We start from the raw sequence: 19,708 nt of genomic DNA, 5'->3' as shown, positions 1-19,708 counted from the left end.
ACCTCATTTTTCTCCCACCTTAGATGTATGATTACAGGATTTGTGTTTGCACAAATCTTGTTCAAAATGGGTGAGGGGTGGTGGGCATTGTTGTCAAGTGTATGAACAGCTTTTTAAGGGTGTTTTCACACATGGTCCTTTTCAGTGGTCTGAGCGCGGTGTGTTATTGCTTTAAAAGTGTTTACAACACAATGTTCAAATACAAGTTTATTTTGTCTTAAAGGTGGTAAAGAGGATGTTTTGTTTTATACATTTTTGCAATATTACTTGAAACTGTCTTTACTAAGTGATAAAAGACTATTTATTAGGTGCACTGAAAGGAATATTATTAATATACATCATCTGTGCACGAGGTAGGGCCTTAAAAACATCAGGCAATCGTTTACGCGATCATCGCGTAAACGATTGGCCCTCTGGCTTGTCAATCACTGCCATTGTGAGAGACGTGCGCGGATTGGCCCTCTGGCTTGTCAATCACTGCCATGACGTTCCTTGTGAGAGACGCGCGGCTGCATGCCGCCGCATGCAATGTTTTTGTCAGGAGACAGGAGTAACAACTGCAGATTATGAGGTGAGTCCGACATAATGAATCCACTAAGTGTGTGCGCGGCTTAACGATTGTAAGGCCGATTATGAATGTAAACTGATACTTATGACTGATCGCGCTCAAACGCGTCCAGTCAGAGCCAGTTGCGTTCAGTCTGCGATTACAGTCGGTGTTCAAATTCCATGTGAAAGTATATAAATCTGCTTCAGGAGCAGGAAACTATCGCTGTATGTTGAGCACAGTCAGAATGTTTTAGCTAGTCGTAAAATGTGTATCATTTCAAACGCTCATTTCAAAAATTCAGTCGACGAAAACATCCTCTATACCACCTTTAAGTAAATGAAATAAATCATGTATGTTTATCAGTATATATTGGATCTGTGCATTACTGTAGTTCTTAAAGTGACAGCAACCTAATATAAGTATCAGCAAAACCATTGTGTGTTTTATTCATACAGTGAAGAATATGCAGTTTTATTTTTCATTTGATTTTTCCATTTCTTACTTGAATGCTGCTTTTAAGTATACCAACTGTACCTGGAATATTTAAAGCAGTTTATTTCATTAGCATCTTTCTTTTATTGTATTTGTCCTATTGTTTTTATATGCTGATGTTATCATTTCCTTCAGTGAATGGGATAAAATTTAGAAGGCCATAGGGTCAGCCATCAAACACTGAGCTGGACTAGATCCAAAAAGCAACAGTATGAACACAACGAGGTCTGAGACCACATTCCTACTTAAGTGGACAAAAAAAGGACCTGAGTCCTCTTTCAGGGACAGTGTGAACGTGAAGAGAACTGGATCCTTTTTCACTTAGTTCACCTCTTGGTCCACTTAAAGCAGACCGAGTTCGGTTCTTTTAAAGAGGACTCCATTGTGAACACCCTGAGTTTATATGCAGACAGCATCTCAAACTTTTATAGAGGAAAATTGTTTTTAATTTAATCATTGATCAGTTATTAACAGGGATTGGAAACAATTCAAGTAACGGAAACTGGAAACCAATAAATTTTGACTGACATATTTAGCGCTACAAAACACACTCATATTTAATATTTCCCTGTACATTAGGCCCATTTTCTAATACATGATCAAAGCCTGTTTAATGTGTGCTCATTACTAACACTAAGAAGATTGTGTATCTATATTTTCCTTTTGTGAACAATTTATTATGCCACAAATGATAAATAGTTGCCCTAGAAAGTATTTGGACACTTAAGCCACACTTAATTTATGAATGTCTTTGCATTACGTAAAATATCAGACTAGTGCATTTATTATTTAGAAATATAGGACAATAGAGTAATAAATATACGCCAAAAGAAGACAAAATGTATTTTAGTGAAACACGTCCTATTATTAATATTCCTATCCAAATTAGTTTTCTTAGATTTAGACAAAATCAGGAGAAAAAATTGTTCCATCAATTTTACCTAGGTTATATTAGAAAAAACACTTATTTTAATCTCGTCAGAATTGTATACTGACCTCCTAATGCAAAACTAGTCCCTTCCCAACAGGGCATCATCTCCCAACACGGTCCATGCGACTTTCATGCAGCCTCATAACGTTCATGACATGGTAATTGTAAGTGTACTAATGTAGATGAGGGCCACATACAGCACTTTTTAATTGCAGCTCATTTTAAAGGTGATTGTGTTGAGAGTTTAGTGTAATTTCTATCCTGCTATCTCTACAGAAAACGAACAAAGTGATAACGATTTTAAAAAGCTTCCAGCGGAGGCAAAAAAGAGAGACATTAACATGATATATAATTAAAAGGGATCCTGATGAATGGTTAAAGGAAAAGGACAGCTGAGCAAAAGGCCATCTCTTCTAGTGTGCAGCACATTAACACATTTAGTAATGTGATGACTGAAACTTTCACAGTTTAACTGAACTTGTTCTAGTGTGCAATTACAATACATAGTAGCAGAACATTCTCTCTTTCCTGCAGAACTTTTATTGTTTATAATAAAATTTTCATGAAGGCCATGAGAGAATTAAAACTGCTGTTAAGGCCTCTTTCGTACATACAGAAGCCTTATATCAAAGCTATAAGATACAGTTGTCCTTTTTATCTCATTTAAATGGTTGTTTGCATTGTTTTGTAAATTAAATATTCAATTATTCTGAGATATGACCTTGATGAGAGTAGTACTTTCTCTCTCTCTCTTGCTTTTTTTTTTTTTTAAACATGGCCATAATTTGCATTGAGTGAATAAGCCATTAAAGTTACTGTATCAGTAGATTGGAAGAGAGTTTGGATTGAAAGTTGATATGCTGCAGTAAATAAGATGGATCTACAATTGTACATGAAGCCTTTAATGTGAAACTAAACTGAAAGTTGGAGCTTCAACAAGTGTTCCAGCGACATTGACAGAACAAAAAATTGTTTATGATGAGATTCACTTTTTGCTTTTTTATTTTTTTTTTTTTTTTACTCACTTCTGTTACAAATCTGTATGACTTTATTTTCGGGATGCACTGATATGAAAATTTGGAAAATGCTGGAGTGGATGATTGTCAGTGAATAGCAACTTAAATATCTGTTTCTTACCCAAAGCTCACTTCAAAAGACTTTTTACTTCAAAACCACTCAAATGTTAAATAAATGATAATGGTATTTAATTTTTTTTTTCAGTTGAATTTAGACTTCTTTTAACTATTAGAATTAAACATTTATACAAATTGTCTGAAGTCATTATTGCTGTTACATGTTATAGTTTCATGTGTTGGATTACTTTTTAAATTGCTGCTCTTGTTCAGATCTTATTTGTATTATTTGAATGTTCTTCTGGTTGATTAAATGTGATGTACATGTTCTTCAGACTTGCGTAAGCAGATGGAAAGTGCAGAACTGAAGAACCAGCGCTTGAAGGAAGTGTTCCAGAAGAAGATTCAAGAGTTCCGTACTGCGTGCTACGTACTGACCGGGTACCAGATCGACATCACTGTGGAGAACCAGTACCGGCTCACTTCTGTGTACGCCGAGCATATGGAGGATTCATTACTATTTAAGGTACATTCATATGCAAACGTGTTTGTAACTACATAACCCATTAAAGGCAGGCGTACACTGTGCGAGCTCGGACACTCAGGAGGTTGTGAGCCATTGCACCTGTTATAAGTCAGTTAATCTGATAATCGTGTCAAAGCAGTTAGTACATGGCATGACTGTACTGTACGGCGAGCCGGCTGCATTCGCATGAGCTTCCACGTTAAACACAGAGACTGGAGCTTTCAATGTTGCTGCTATAGCTTCAAATGGAAAAAAGAAAGAATAAAAAGACGAGTGTACAAATGATTTGGTGAAAATCCAAGAACAGCACAGCCATTCCATTCAACAACAACAACTAAAGAGTGTATTTGTGTGTGTGTCAGTATATGCACATGCTGTTGGGTTGCAGTCAATGGGCTATAATAATTAGAGATCGACCGATATATATATATTTGCCGATATTTTCCCGATATTTAAGCATTTTTCCATAATCGGATATCGATTTTGTAATATCGGATTTACAGATAAATGTGGGTGTTTTGAGAATTGCGCGCAGGATTGCCATTACAGCGCATCTGAGGGGAGACGAGACAACGGCGTGCACAGGTAAAGTATACTTACCTGCTTTGCTGTAATTAGTAGACTTTGGGTGTACTCACACTAGGCACAGTTGCCTTGAACCGAGCCCGAGCATGATTATCCCCACTGCCCTGCACTCACACTGCACTTAACGTTCCAGGCCAGAGCATGCTTACGTCATGTATGATGCAACTTTTTGAATGGAAGAAAGATGATACTGCCTAATATATAGGCTATTTATAATTCATGCCGCACAGCGATTTTTCAATAGCACGTATCAGAGGATTATTATGAAGGCAGCTGACGTTAATGAAGGAATTTGCAGCTTTACTCGCAAATAGGGATGCTCACATTGACCGTTTAACCGTTAACCGAAAGTAAGAATTTTGACCGATTAATACTATCAGTTAAACGTTTTTTTTTTGTTGGTTTTTTTTTTGCTGTTTGCTGCATGGTTAAAGAAAAATATGCTATATATACATATATGCTTATTTGTTAACTCGCGGGGCGTGTCACACGTGCCAGACATATTTCGCTAAGCAACAAGCAAAATGAAGCGAGCGAAAAGAAGTACTGTGTGGGACCATTTCGATAGAAAGGGTGAAGAAGTTACTTGTAAAATATGCCACGCGGTATTAAAATACAGCAGCAGCACAAGTAGGCCTACAATGCAGTATCACCTGCGAACCAAACATCCACAAGCATCGAGTGATGATCCAGAAGCAGAAGTTGATATCTATATGAGAGACGATCCGCCCTCTTTGGATATTAATCCTCTAGAATGGTGGAAAGCAAATGAAAGGAGCTTCCCAAAGCTGGCCACTCTAGCGCGGCGTTATCTTTGTATTCCCGGGACATCAGTGCCATCTGAGAGGGTGTTTTCTGCCACGGGTCTAACGGTCAACAGGCTGTGCTCCAGACTAACCTCATAACACGTAGACATGTTACTTTTTTTAAATAAAAACTAGACAATGTGTAGATTGAGGTAGGCCTGCTATTTTTATTTGACGGAAAAAATGTCTAAAATACCGGTTGTTCAAAGCTTCAATGGATTCACCGTGTTTTTGTTTTGTCAGCTTAATTTGTTAAACATTTAAGTGAAAAATATTTAGTGTAGGCCTATTTATTTTATGCCTTTTATTTAAATTATTTTTTTCTGTTGTCAGAAACGCTGCAGGTGCGTGACAATTTGATAATGTGAATCCAGGTTCTGTTGTTTATTTGTTCTATGCTGCTGTTTGCATGTTAAAATAAACCCGTGGAAGACACAGACTCATGTCATATTATCATCATATAGGCTATACAATATTATAATCTTATCAGTTAACGGTTAATAATCGGATAACGAGCGTCGGTTGTCGGTCGAGAAATTTAACCGAAATGAGCATCCCTACTCGCAAACTACAATTCCTGTTCATAATGACATTAGTTAACATTAGTGTTGCTGCTGACGCTTTTTATAAATAAAATTATTTTTGTAATATGAAGATTAAAATTAAGATGAAAGACTACAAATTTTCAACAAAAAGTTTAGTAACACTGCACTTTTTTAATTTTTGCACTTTCAGACCCCTCTATTTATTGGTGTATAAATAAGATTTGTTTTGTTTTCTATGCAAGGAGGGAGTGATTGTTATAAATAAAATGGTTTGTTCAGTTCAGTGGTGTTGTAATCGTGTCAAAAACAGAAGTCTAACAGTAAATAAATATCGGTTCTGCATATTGGTTATCGGGCACATAAACACACAAATTATCGGTATCGGTTCTTAAAAATCAGAATCGGTCGATCTCTAATAATAATAATATTCAAAGATCTAGCCCAGTGGTCCCCAAACTGCGGTACACGTACTGTACCCCTGGGGGTACATGAGGTGGCAGATGGGGTATGCGAACACAATGCTGAGTTTTGCTGTGCATTTAATTCTACCCCAACTTAAAATGGCATTAAAACAGAGCATGTATTTCTAACAGGCAAAAAGCCGTAAATACATGACATCCAACCAAATTACTTAATCTTTTGCGGTCAAAACTGACTGCATCCACATAAGTAGCATGCATATGAAAGGTTGTGTGCAGAGTATGCTGCCTTAGCAAATCACGCTACATTACTGCCATTCTTGACAATGTAATTTTGTAAAAGTGGGGATTTAGCACTTACTAGCATAAAGAACAAACAAATAGACTATAGACAGTTTGAGACACAGACTGTGCATAGAAATCGATTTAAGACTCAAACTCTCTTTGATACAAAAACCCTGTGTGAGTTAGATTTTAATGTTGATAATATATTACATGCACAATAATGCAATTTTCTGCAAATATCCACTAGATTGCAAATGTGACACTGATTTTATACAACAGTTTAACAAACGAAAGGGTAATATTAAGTGATGTACATTTTAAACATTGTCAGTATTGTTTGCTATATTAGTTCCAACAAAAGCCACAAGCAGAACTGTTGTGCATTTCTGAGCAACACGTAGCAGTATTTCGTAAACGAATCATGAGTCGATTCAATGACTAAATACAGCCACTTGCTTTGTTACTGAATGAATAACGAATGAATCATTAAGACAGTGACTTACTGCCACCTACTGGTGGTTTTAGTTTAATATTTAAAAGTATCACTTCATTTTTACCATCATTGCATATTTCTCAGTTCATTTCTCAGTTATTTATAAAGGTAAAAATTGGATTGGAAAATCAATTTAAGGGGGAAAATATTGTCTCTTAATGGAAAAAGTGGAAGAGAGGGGATACGCAGAAGGATGTTAAATGCCTCAGGGGGTACACCACTCTAAAAAGTTTGGAAACCACTGATATAGCCAATGTGATGTGGTTGTGTATGATTTGACAATAGGGGACAGCCTATACACTGATCAAAATTGACTCCACAATTTTTTTTAAACGTTTAAAAAGGGAAGTCGGGAGGTGCTCATAACGTACTCAGCTCGGCTTGTAATTACTCGCACACAATGCTAGCCGTGGCCATCCAAGCGAGAGAAAAATCGCACTGTGTACGCCCAGCTTAAGTGTATGGAAATGTGTTTACATTCATATTTTGATACCCACCCATGAGATATGTAGTTATAAACATACTTGCAAACTAGAAGAAAAGTGGAAAGTACAGAAGGAAACTAAGAAAAGGAGACATAGTAAACTTAAGGCTGGATTGTATCTCTATTGTAGTTCTGCAGTTAGTTTGAATGTGTTGATTTTATGGTCACTTGATCATTTTAGAGTTTTGTCTAAGCCGAGCAGATGTTATAGATAAAACATACCAGCTATCAAAGGCTTTGTTTCGAGTTTTTGTTCAATTATAAAACAATGACATTAACATCAGTGGGATTTTGAATGACTTTGAAGGGCTGCCTTGGCAAAACTATAGGGGTTTTCAGAAAAGAAAGCTGTGATAGTTAGAAGAGCCTGAAGCTTCGTATCACAGTTGGTGGTTTGTTGTTCAACTCACAATTCTGAGAAGCGTGAAAATCGAAAGAGGGACTTTAAAACCCAAGGCAGAGGTCAGGCATCTGAAGAACTGCTGTTGTGTTTAACCTCATCTGAACCAGCTCAGCAGCTCCTCCAGCCTCAGGTGCATCTGAGTCTCTGCAGGAGGTCACATTCTCTTCAGTCAGTGACTGCATTTGCTGAGGTGGGTGCAGATGACGGCGTTCCTGCAATATAGGAAATTGGCGCTTTTACATTAACAGCAAGAAGTAGCGAAAAACAGTGACCTAGAATAACTCTTAATCAAGGAAATTACCATCATTACACTACTTCTGGTAACAAGTATGCTAGTATATTGAGTGTCAGCCGCTGAGATGTGATGGTATACTTTCAGTTGATTAAGTAAGATTGTGAGTGAATCAAATGAATGTTTTATAATGCCTTGAAATACACCCGTGTGCAGTTTCTTTTCTTTATAGTGCACTTTTGTTTATTGCTGCATACTGTTTATTTCAATTATTTCTTATGCTTGCAATGTTTACTTCATAATTGTAGACTGCGTTCCATTTCTTACATCATACTATTTAACTAACAGTAGTTAAAGCTGCTGTCCTCAATTTTTTTTTGGTTAACCCCCTGGAGTCTGAGGCTGATTTGGGGCCTGGAGAAGTTTTGACATGCCCTGACATTTGTGCTTTTTTCAGTTGTTCATAAACATATTAATGACAAAAGTGTCATTACACTGTATTCAGCACAAACTAGGCTACAGTAATATGTGAGGAACATGTATGTACTTGTTTGTGTTTTTGAAGGAATAACGTTTATGCGTGGTTATTGAAAAAATAAGAAAATAAATATTGAAGTTTTTGCTTCAAAATTATGTAAAAATTATGCTGACTACTCTTTCATATAAAACAATAGAGAGATTTAAATTTTCTAAAACATCTTTGGTCAAGAAACACAGTATGCGTGGAGGCGTGGATCATCATGAATAATGGGTCATTTACACCTGAGAAGACAAAAGAATCACATAATAATGACCTGAAATGACTTGCATATTAATGAGGCCTTTCAGTCAGGTAGGCTGTGAAAAAAACCCTCTGTGATCATGTGGTGTATATCAAACATACAGAAAAAACAGCAATACTGTGAAATATTATTACAATTTAAAATAATGGTATTCTATTATATTCTTTAAAATATAATGTATTTCTGTGATGCAAAGTGTCTGAACAATTGTTACCTCTATGGCATTTCATATAGGCTTTTAGCTTAAAAGCATGCACATTTGGAGAAATATTGATGGATTCTCATATGTTTTTCAATTTTCTATACAGAGGAGTAGCCTAATATTTATTCAGGATTTATTGTCATTACTATGAGCGCTGGATACTGTGTTTTCAATTCATACTTGCAGCCGGAGGGCGCTCTGTGCACCTTTAGGCCACAAATGCCTGCTAAAGAAGAATAGGCAATCCAGGAACTAACCGAACTAACAGAGGCCAGAGATCGCTAACTATGGCTATTCAAAACACTTTTCAAGATAATAAATACTCGATTGAGACGATGTATGCATGTATTGACTGAATTTGCTTCTGAATAGCGCTGGCTCCGTGGGCGTGGCCACATTAGCGGATAATGAGCTGAATCAAGGACTTCTGACATGGCTCTCTTTTCATACAGATTACATAAACAGAATATTTGTTTTCGATTTGACTTGCACGATTTAAAACCTGACATTTCAACGTTTTTTTAGACATAAGTCTAATTTTTTTGTGCTTAGTATTTACTAAGTTACAGTTCATTTTCTGAGAACTATCAGATTGGACTTCGTTCAGAGGGAGAGGAGAGATCACGCATCATGTTAGTTTTCTTTATTTTACAAAAAGCACAACATTTTGTTTTTACTCTGAGTGTACACAAATAAAAGAAGATATTCCATAGATTAAAATGATGTATAACTTTTAATTGTATGTGCAACATTGACGGAGTATTTTGAGTCTCTTTCACACTGGTAAGAAAAAAACTGTGGTGGTATCGCCGGCGATACCTCAGACCTCAGAGTGTTAAAAATTATCCAAAATCAATTTTTGAGCAAGTACATAACCAGCCAGTGTTCAAAACTATCTCCTTACCTTAACCTGATTCACAACAGTTAGCTTGTAATAAAGTTTTCTAATAAGAGCGGTACTGGTGAGTTTCTGCTGGAAATTTGAGCATGCAGCCGTTCGTCTTTACGTCACGTCTGTTTACATAAATGTTTACTACTGTTTACTATATGGCATGTGGAGGATGCTACAGGCGGCGGATCATTTATAGCATTTTCTCACAGCAGCTGCAATAATTAAACTTATCATTTTGATGGTGGGTTGTAATCCAGAAAGGTCCAAATGACAGTCATCAGTGACAACTGGAGATTCACCCATAGTCAAAAGCAAAAGACGTCGGACTGCGGAGTGGCTACAGAAATTGAAATCTACAGGTAACGCTAATACACACTAAATACACATAGTAGTCATGCTATGCTGAACAATTTGAAAACAAAGTACAACAACAATAATAATTTGCAAGGTTTGACGTGATCCAAGCTAAGCGATCGTTAAATTTAATCACCATTGGTAGCGCAATTTATTGTAATGCTTTTTTTCCTCAGTTGGTCAGAACAAAAGTGGCAGACATCTTTCTTACCTGTTCAAATGACATTTTCTGGTGAAAATTCTCATTTTGGCCATACTTCCAAAACGTAGAATCTGTGATTCCGAAGTACGGCATCCACACCGATGTGGTGACTGACAGCAAACATTAGATTCATCCACGCTGAGGAGCCGTGCCCATGCACAACCCACGTAAAGATGATAATTCCACAAATAACTGCAGTTGCAGGTTTCAAACACAGATGGTGACAAAGACTGCAGACTGCAGCTTTAACATTAGTTTTTAATGCATATACATATACTGTTGTTCATTGTTAATTCATGTTCGTTCAAAATACATGAATTAATGTTAAATTATACAATGTGGAATGTTGAATTTATTCATACATGTAGAAATTAACAAACCAAAATTTATAAATTCTTTTGAAGATCATTGTATTGGCATGGTTCCTAACGCATTAACTAATGTTAAATAATTTAACCTTATGGTAAAGAGTTATTACTGTTAATATATTAAATAATAGCATGTTCAGTAGCATATTACTTTTTACTGTTGAATCAAAACTGATATTGAGAATCATCAAATTTCACTGGAGATAATTTAGTATTCCACTTTAGACTGTTCATTAGGTTTTAATAGTACAGTGGTTGCACTATTTGTCATACAGTTTGGACATTATTGTGCATTCACTTGATTTAAGATGGTAATCATCTTTTTTTATGCAAATGAGAAAACATTAGTTCTTCTTTTGGACAGGTCTGTATATGATAAACCAAGTGTTATTAATGCAATATATCTTATGCAAAATGCATATTTAGTTTGAAACCGCATACTCTTACAATGGCATACCTGCAAATGTAATTTATCTTTCTTAATTAATGCTCTTCCTTTGTAGGTTGTAGAAATGTTCTGCAATCCCTTAAACACACACATACACACACACATTGCAATAATTGGATTTAAGTTTTTGTTATTTGATCGGTACTTTCCTCAGGCTGTTTAATTAGAGCTGCAGTAAAGCTTCAGTAAGTTTGCGTTCGGCTGTTATTATTGCTTTGTGACTGTGAGCATGCACTCGTTTGTGTGTGTCGAGGTGTGTTGTGTTCATTTAATAATACACATTATTTATGTGCTAAGGAAATATTTTGCTCTTTTTTTCGCATTCTATGAATGTAGAAAAAAGACCCCTGTTGCCTCATACCCTGATGATGACTTCTGATTCTCTTATTGATTTAGCATTACAAACTTTTAAGTATGATTGATTTGATGATCAAGTGATTTGGCCTGTTTGTTTATTCATTTCAAGTAAATACTAGACCGTGTCTAATTTAATAAACCGTTTAGGCAGGCACCAGCCCTGGAAAGGACTATGTAGCATTTAAACTAATGGATTTAAATGTCTGTCAGGAAGTTTCTGAAGGAATTAAAGTGTCTAAAGTGGAGTGCAAGAAGCACTCGTTCCCTCTGTGAATGTGTATTGAACTAATGTGCTTGTATTAGGCTTAAAAGTAAAAAGAAGGCTTAGAGTAAGCTGAACATTTTTTTTAGTTTTTAAAATACTTTGTCCTATCCCAGTTTAATGTGAAGAGACAACTATTAAGCAAGCCATTTTGTAGACTGATTTCCCCAAAGAGTGTAAACACTGTGGCACTACTTATATGTGGCACAAATTACACTTTACCTTTTAAGGTGTTTTATTTATTTTAGTTGCAAACTAGTTGTGAACGCTTACGGTAGAGCATGAATAGCATTTTCAATTAAGACCGGTCAAGTATAAACTTGTTTATCTAGGAAGTTGTAGTAGTTTGTTTGGCAAACTGTAATGACCAAGCAAGCGGCTACAATATTATAGAAAAACTGGAGAGCCTTCAGGATATACAGTCTTCACAATGAATATTATGTGCACTGTGTTTAGAAAAGATTGTTAATTATTGTCTTTTTCTCTGAATACAATAGCCATTGATTTGCTTTTAAAGAATGGGCACTTGAAGATAAATGACCAGAATCCCGGTCTCTTTTTTTCTCAAGTGCCCCCCCATCCCCGCCCCCCTAATGTTAGATGAGTGCACTTGAGCAATTCTTTAGTTATGTTATGATTTGATCCCCAAAGAATCAAAGAACTGCTTTGAAATTCTTCTCCATTTCTGTCTGAGAAAAAGGAAAGATAATGAAAGAGAGAGACTTTTTTCCACTCTTATTTGTTAAAATATGACTCATTGTCCTGAAAATTCTCTTGGGAATCTGTCAAAGTCACTGAATATCTTCCTTGTTTTGAGTTTCTGTAGCTTTCAGCTCCTCTGAAACTTGACAACACATTTGTGCAGGGGTTCCTAAATGTTAAAAAGCAAAACATTTGTTCAGTGTTAAATAAGAGATTAGATATTTGCCGTTTTTAACAGCAAATAGTCAATCCCTTAACTGGCAGTTTCTATCATTAGATCAAGGCTGCAACACTTCAGTGCATTCAATCTCAATCAGTCCTCTCTAGTGCCTTTTCAACAGTCTTGAGCCAGTCAGTTTCCAATCTGGAACTAGTGTGTGTTTTCACTGCAGAAGAGTGCTTCTGGGCTAAAGTAATGGCTGGTTTAACAAAACTAGATGGTACCAATTGTATCTAACAAAGCTGTCCACCGAAAACAGCAGATGTGATAAAGCTTTAAAGATGAATTTTATTCTATATATGTTTATTTGTTGGTAGGTTATGCCGACAAAATTGTCAGTTATGTCATTGTTTGGCTCAGTGGAAACATGGGTCAAGCACTGGCTCTTGGTGAAAAACGGGTTTATAGTTTTGATTTAATAGTGACAGATAGCCCAGTATTTATTACAGACATTTATTACAGATTGTTTCATATGCTCTTTGTAAACTGTTCCCCAGGTCTGATCTGATTCTTTCACCAGAAAATGAAAACAAACGCAAACAAAGAGATGCTGAATCACTGAATAATGTTTAGTATTCCAAAGCAATCAATAACGCTTTAATGAGGGTGAAATATGATAGTTCTTCTTCTTAGCTGTAAGCTTAATGCATATTTTACACTTTTAATCAGCGCATGAGTATTTTTAATTTATTGCTAAAAAAAAGTTTTGGTTGCCTTGAGGGTTGTCAGTTGATTCAGAATTAAATAAAAAAAACCTCCCAAATTAAGATATTTCAAAGAGATGTCGTTTAACAACATTCTATAACTGGCCTACAAATTCAAGCATGAGTTGCTCAAATGTTAAGAAAATTTATAGAATGGTCAGATGGCATGATTAGTTTTGATAAATTAAATAAAGTTGTTAAATTGAAAGTTCTAGTTTGCATGGTGCAGCTAGTATTTTATGCTTGAATACAAAAGCCACAGCTGTTCTCTGTTGAAAAGAAGCGAGCATGTGTTTTGACATCAATAATTGATATGATATTCACATAAGCACTTTTCATCAAACTCCGTGATGACTCAGCATTTGCACTCATGCTTTAAATGATGTCAATGAATATGCGGCTCAATATCTGCTGTCCTTCTCTTTGACACAGTATGCCTGTGTGTACTGAATGTTCCCTTGGGGATGAATAAAGTGTCTATCTATCAGACTGTCCGTCTGGTTGAAGTAGGTGTGCAGGGCTACATTCCATACGGAAAAATGTGTGCCATTACTCCAAGCGTTAGGAATAAATACATTAGTCTACAATTTGCAGCTCTCTGAAAGAAAAAAACCTGGGAGAATGGGGACTGAAATGCAATCTGTTTTTGCATGATAATATAGCAGCACTTCCAAATGTTATTACATGCAAAATGGGACAGTTAATGTGGGATTTACTGGATTTTTTTAGGCGCCTTAGTAGATTAATGTTTTTTTTTTTTTTTTTTTTGTACCTATGAAATATATATTTGGGGTTAGCTATGCCAATTGAAATGGTGATTGTTTGCTCTGTATCCAAATGCAGAAAGTACTATTACTTTTTTTTTTTTTTTTTTTTTAAATGGATTGTTGCAAAATAACACTTGGAATGGCATTGTCCTTTAGTTATTTTAATTCGTTTTTTGTTTTTTTTCCCTCATTTATGTGCATATTTTATTTGAAATGTATTCCCCAATAATTCAACTTGCCGCTTGACGTAAGTTGTGTCGCTGGCCCACTTTTTGTTTGTTTTTGTTTTTTGATGTAAGCATTCATATTTATTTGTCTATATGTTATAGACACTTTCTTTGTATTTCTGTTGATAGCAAGCAATCCCGGTCTTGCCACAGTTTACCCCACTCTTCCCTACTGTTAAATGACATTTGGAAAAAGTATCCTATATTTTTTTTTAAGTTTAATAGTGATCTTCACAAGTAGATAAAAATTTCCTGGCACTTATCACCTCTCATAAAGATGAGAACGTTTGTGGAAGGCTACATATATTAAGAGAACACTTTTCAATTGCCTAAATGAAGCGAATTGCTAATCACCTCTTCAGGAAATTGATAACTACAAGAGCAGGCTTGTAATTATATAACATCGACAGAATCAGATCCCAGAACTCTGACTGTTCACTTTAACTAATACTCTGATGTTAAGAGCAAAAAGGGAGATGAAGGCTTAAAGGGTTAGTCCTCCCAAAAATTAAATTTGTCATTAAGTACTCAGCTTTATGTCGTTCAAACCCGTAAGACCTTAATTCATCTTTAGAACACAAATTAAGATATTTTTGATGAAATCCGAGGGTATCTGATCCACACATAGGCAGCAACGTCATTGCACCTTTTGACATCCAGAAAGGTTGTAAAAACATGGTTAAAATAGTCAAAGTGACTACAGTGGTTCAACCTTAATGTTATGAAGCAAAACAAAAATAACGACTTTAGTTACTCAGCGCAGGCTTCTTTGTTTACGTCCGAATGCCTGCTCATTATTGGCCGGATCCTGTGTCAGCATCAAATGCATGCGTTGTGCTGCTCACGTGTTCAGCTTCGGCTAATACTGAGTTTGCATTCGGATGTAAACAAGGAAACCTGCACTGAGTTCACTACGTATGACAATGGTTCAAATTGTTGAATAAGTCATTATTTTTGTTGTGTTTTTGCGCACAAAAAGTATTCTCGGCACTTCATAACATTAAGGTTGAACCACTGTAGTCACATTTTTAACCATGTTTTCAACTACCTTTATGGACGTCAAAAGGTCCATAAGATACCCTCGGATTTCATCAAAAATATCTAAATTTGTGTTCTGAAGATAAAAGAAGGTCTTACGGGTTTGGAACGACATGAGGGTAAGTACTTAATGACAGAAATTTCATTTTTGTGTTAACTAACCCTTTAAATGCAAAAGTAAATGCAAACAGATTTTTGCACATTTTAACTTGACCCATATTCTTGAACTTGATTTAGATATTATATTAGTATTGCAGTTTTCAGTATAGCAGAGAATTCTGCAACTTGATATATTGTGTGTGTGCGTGTGCGTGTGCGTGTGCGTGTGCGTGTGCGTGTGTGTGCGTGTGTGTGTGTGTGTGTGTGTGTGTGTGTGTGTGTGTGTTTTCTCAGCCTGTGAAATTAGACCTGTTGAAGCCACCTGCGACCCTTCTGCAGAAGATAATTCACTGTCAATATTTGTTAACCTTGAGTTACAAGACACACACACACAATCACAGGCATTCAGATGTTATCATTCACACACAAGCACTCCAATAAGATTTAATGGTCTTTTCCATTGTGTTGTAATCTGTCAGTTGTGACACATTGATTAATTAGAGTTGATTAATAATATGCTGCACTATTCTTTTATTACTTTCATCCACTACTGCAAATAATGATGTTCAAAAATGCTTGCAGAAGGCACAAAAAAGAAAGATTTTAATTTTTTAATCCAAATAAGTGCCTTAAGGCGTGACGTGTTAATTTATATTGCGTGATTTTTTTTAATTATTTTTTTTATTTTTTATTGTCTGCTTTATGTAAATGCAATGTTTGTTTTAAGACTTACATTACTTAAAGGGTTACTTTACCCCAAAATGTAAATTCTGTCATTAATTACTAGGGATGGGCATTTCAAGCAAAAATAATATTCGAAAGATCGCTGGGAATTATTCAAATATTATTTGAAAATCGCACCCCTCCCCCGCATGCACACATCACGCATGTAGGCAATTATAGGCTATACAGACATAAACGGAAAAAGGGAGGGAGAGAGACCATTCACACTTTCAATCTTTTTTTCACGGTCATTCATAATGGTGTGGAGCAGACTGAAAACGCTCGCTCTCCGCACCATTACGAACGCATTTCTCTTTTAACTTAGCGCCAATTGGGTTGCAGCGATTGCTTGAATGCTGGGTTCATTGTTATTTTTAATGAAAATCACAACAAAAAAGCAGTACAATGACAAATCTGCTTAAATGGACGCTTTTACATTTCGATTTGAAGCCAAAACTTCCACCGTGGTCTTGTCAGTCAAAAGTGAGGCGAGGTGAGGTGAAATCTGACTGACTGTTCCTGATTTGTGCTGCGACTCTCGTTCGGCTCGTGCTGAATTGAGTAGACACATTTAGATTTTAATTGCAGTGTCTGTTATCTTACTGAACTAAATTATTTTTATTACTATTAAAAAAAAATCAAAACGACGGTGGGTGGCGGTGCAACACTTATGACGCGGTGGGCAAGTTATGATTCCAGTGTTGTAGCTGAACACCAGGTACACCGCCTAGCGCAGCAAGCCTACCTCAAGCCATAATGATTTTAGGCTGCCTAAACGCGTAATAACTATATTAAAATTAATTTTAATGTGTCTGTTATATTCCACACAAGTCTAGTGTGCGTGTGAGGCAATGTCTGAGCTGAATGACAGCTTTTAGTTGCGTTATTGGCAGCGTGCGCCACCCACTGGTTACAAGTCACCACCCCATCAAATGGGGAATTTTTAAGACGATAATCGCACAACCTATTCGATATTCTATAATTAAATCAACTAATCGAATATTCAAAAATTGTGACACATCCCTATTAATTACTTATCCTCATGTTGTTCCACACCTGTAAGTCCTTCGTTCATTTTCCATCACATCTTTAGTACCTTTCTGGATTTCATCAAAAATATCTTATTTTGTTTTCTGAAGATTAATGAATAATTAATGAATTTTCATTTTTGGGTGAACTAACCCTTTAATTATGTAATTTTAGAGATAATCATGTTAATTTAATTTACAGTGCACATTGGTTATAATAAGCTGCGTGATGTTGTATATTGTATTGCTATAAGGTTTTTTTATTGTTCACCAGTCCAATAGCTTAGAAAAGTAATAGCACACCTATTCTCAAGCCACATGATTTGAGGTATTGTTCATGCCTCTAGCATGAATGGTGCAGGATGAGTCACTCTCCAAAGTTTAATACATGGGGTTAGTGGTTTAGAACAGACTTTTGTCTTCTAATTATCCATTTGCTTCATATTATGAAACTTTGTTATCCTCTCAGTGTTACTGTAAAGAATGTCAACCAAATTTTATGGTATATATTTTACTTTGAAGCCCTTTGGGTTTACTGCATTATCAGGCTTGGCAGTGACTCAAGACAGTAACTGAATCTGAGGCAAACTTTAGTCAAGCTGTTAATTCTAATCGTGGGCGACTCCTGCAGAAAAAACGGTTTGTATTGATTGAGGGCATATGGAGTATCATCTTAAAGTCATAATAACGTAGACTCATTGTAGACTTATTTCTATTAAATTAGATTTGTGCTCTTAGAAGGGCATTCTGGGTAGGCAGAAAACTGTGGTCAGAAAACAAAGTCTTTCCCAGTTAATTTACCCTTTCTAAACTGGAGGCCAAAGCATATATAACTGATTGATTTTAGGTCAAGAGATCTAAATCCTAGTTCTCTATTTGTGGAGGATGTCAAGCAGAAATTGGAGAGTTGTTAATGTTTGTAAAGATTTACATCGGGATGCACAATATATTGTTTCCATATCTGCTGATATATACGATTTTTTTTATAGTTATTATTATTATTATTTGGATTTATCGGTTTGATTAGTATTTTAGATTTAATTCTCCATTCTCGTTCCCCCATTTCTTCATTATTTTTAGATTCCCTTTGCCATCATTTAACGCTCACTTAAAGTTATTTTTAAAAACAGAAACAATTTAATATCAGTGTTAAACGTAATCAATAGCAAATCTCATCTATTTTTCATACTGTGCGTTATATTTTCAATGCTTAATTCACTTATAGCAAGTGTTGGGGGTAACGTGTTAGAAGTAATTTGAGTTGCATAATCAGTAAAGTAATTAGTAAAGTATTGCATTACTTTTTCAATTTACAACAAAATATCGAAGTTCCTTTTCAAATAAGACAGGGTAAGTGCTGAGGCGTTGTAAAAAAAAAATATGGTTATTGTAGTTCTAGACAAATATACTTTGTATTTAATCGCACTTTATTAACCATTGTCTTTGCTGCTGGCATTTGATGATCCAGTTCAACCATACTAAGCAAAAATGACTTTAGATTAGATTTAGAAATAAGAGTTTTGAACATCCTTTTTCTGTATCCTATTCTTCTTTAAAGGTGCCCTCGAATGAAAAATTGAATTTATCTTGGCATTGTTAAATAACGAGAGTTCAGTACATGGAAATGACATACAGTGAGTCTCAAACTCCATTGTTTCCTCCTTTTTATATAAATCTAATTTGTTTAAAAGACCTCCGAAAAACAGGCGAATCTCGACATAACACGTAACAGTCGGGGTGTACGCCCCCAATATTTGCATATGCCAGCCCACGTTTCCAACATTATAAAAGGCATTAGACAAGGGCAGCCAGTATTAACGTCTGGATGTGCACAACCAAATCATCAGACTAGGTAAGCAAGCAAGAACAATAGCGAAAAATGGCAGATGGAGCAATAATAACTGACATGATCCATGATTACATGATATTTTTAGTGATATTTGTAAACTGTCTTTCTAAATGTTTCATTAGCATGTTGCTAATGTACTGTTAAATGTGGTTAAAGTTACCATCGGTTATTACTGTATTCACGGAGAGGAGAGAGCCGTCGCTATTTTCATTTTTAAACACTTGCAGTCTGTATAATTCATAAACACAACTTCATTCTTTATAAATCTCTCCAACAGAGTAGCATTAGCCGTTAGCCACGGAGCACTATCAAACTCATTCAAAATCAGAAGTAAACAATATAACAGTATACAATACTCACATAATCCGACGCATGCATGCCGAACACTTTGTAAAGATCCATTTTGAGGGTTATATTAGCTGTGTAAACTTTAAGGCACTGTTCAAGGCAAGCGCAAGCTCTGTGGGCGTGGACCACGGGATTTAAAGGGGCCGCAGCATAAAATCGGCGCGTTTATAATAATGCCCCAAAATAGGCAGTTAAAAAAATTTATAAAAAAAAATCTATGGGGTATTTTGATCTGAAACTTCACAGACACATTCAGGGGACACCTTAGACTTATATTACATCTTTTAAAAACATAATCTAGGGCACCTTTAA

General features: G+C 35.8%; 1 protein-coding gene across 3 annotated transcripts in view; it reads left to right on the top strand.

The window, feature by feature from the left end:
• mad1l1 (mitotic arrest deficient 1 like 1) overlaps nt 1–19,708 on the top strand; it is an 83,866-nt gene that overhangs the window by 43,106 nt on the left and 21,052 nt on the right. For 2 of the 3 annotated variants that reach the window (XM_048197831.1, XM_048197832.1), the window contains exons 17-18: nt 3,382–3,572; nt 4,076–4,157. In XM_048197831.1, coding sequence (XP_048053788.1) covers nt 3,382–3,572; nt 4,076–4,157 — 273 coding nt within the window. The remainder of the gene's footprint in view (nt 1–3,381; nt 3,573–4,075; nt 4,158–19,708) is intronic. The other variant, XM_048197833.1, reaches the window with a different exon arrangement.

The sequence above is a fragment of the Megalobrama amblycephala genome, linkage group LG7 (assembly GCF_018812025.1).
Source record: "Megalobrama amblycephala isolate DHTTF-2021 linkage group LG7, ASM1881202v1, whole genome shotgun sequence".
NCBI classification, from domain to species: domain Eukaryota; kingdom Metazoa; phylum Chordata; class Actinopteri; order Cypriniformes; family Xenocyprididae; genus Megalobrama; species Megalobrama amblycephala.
Note: the sequence above shows the minus strand (reverse complement) of the source record. Positions and strands in the feature narration are given on the sequence as shown.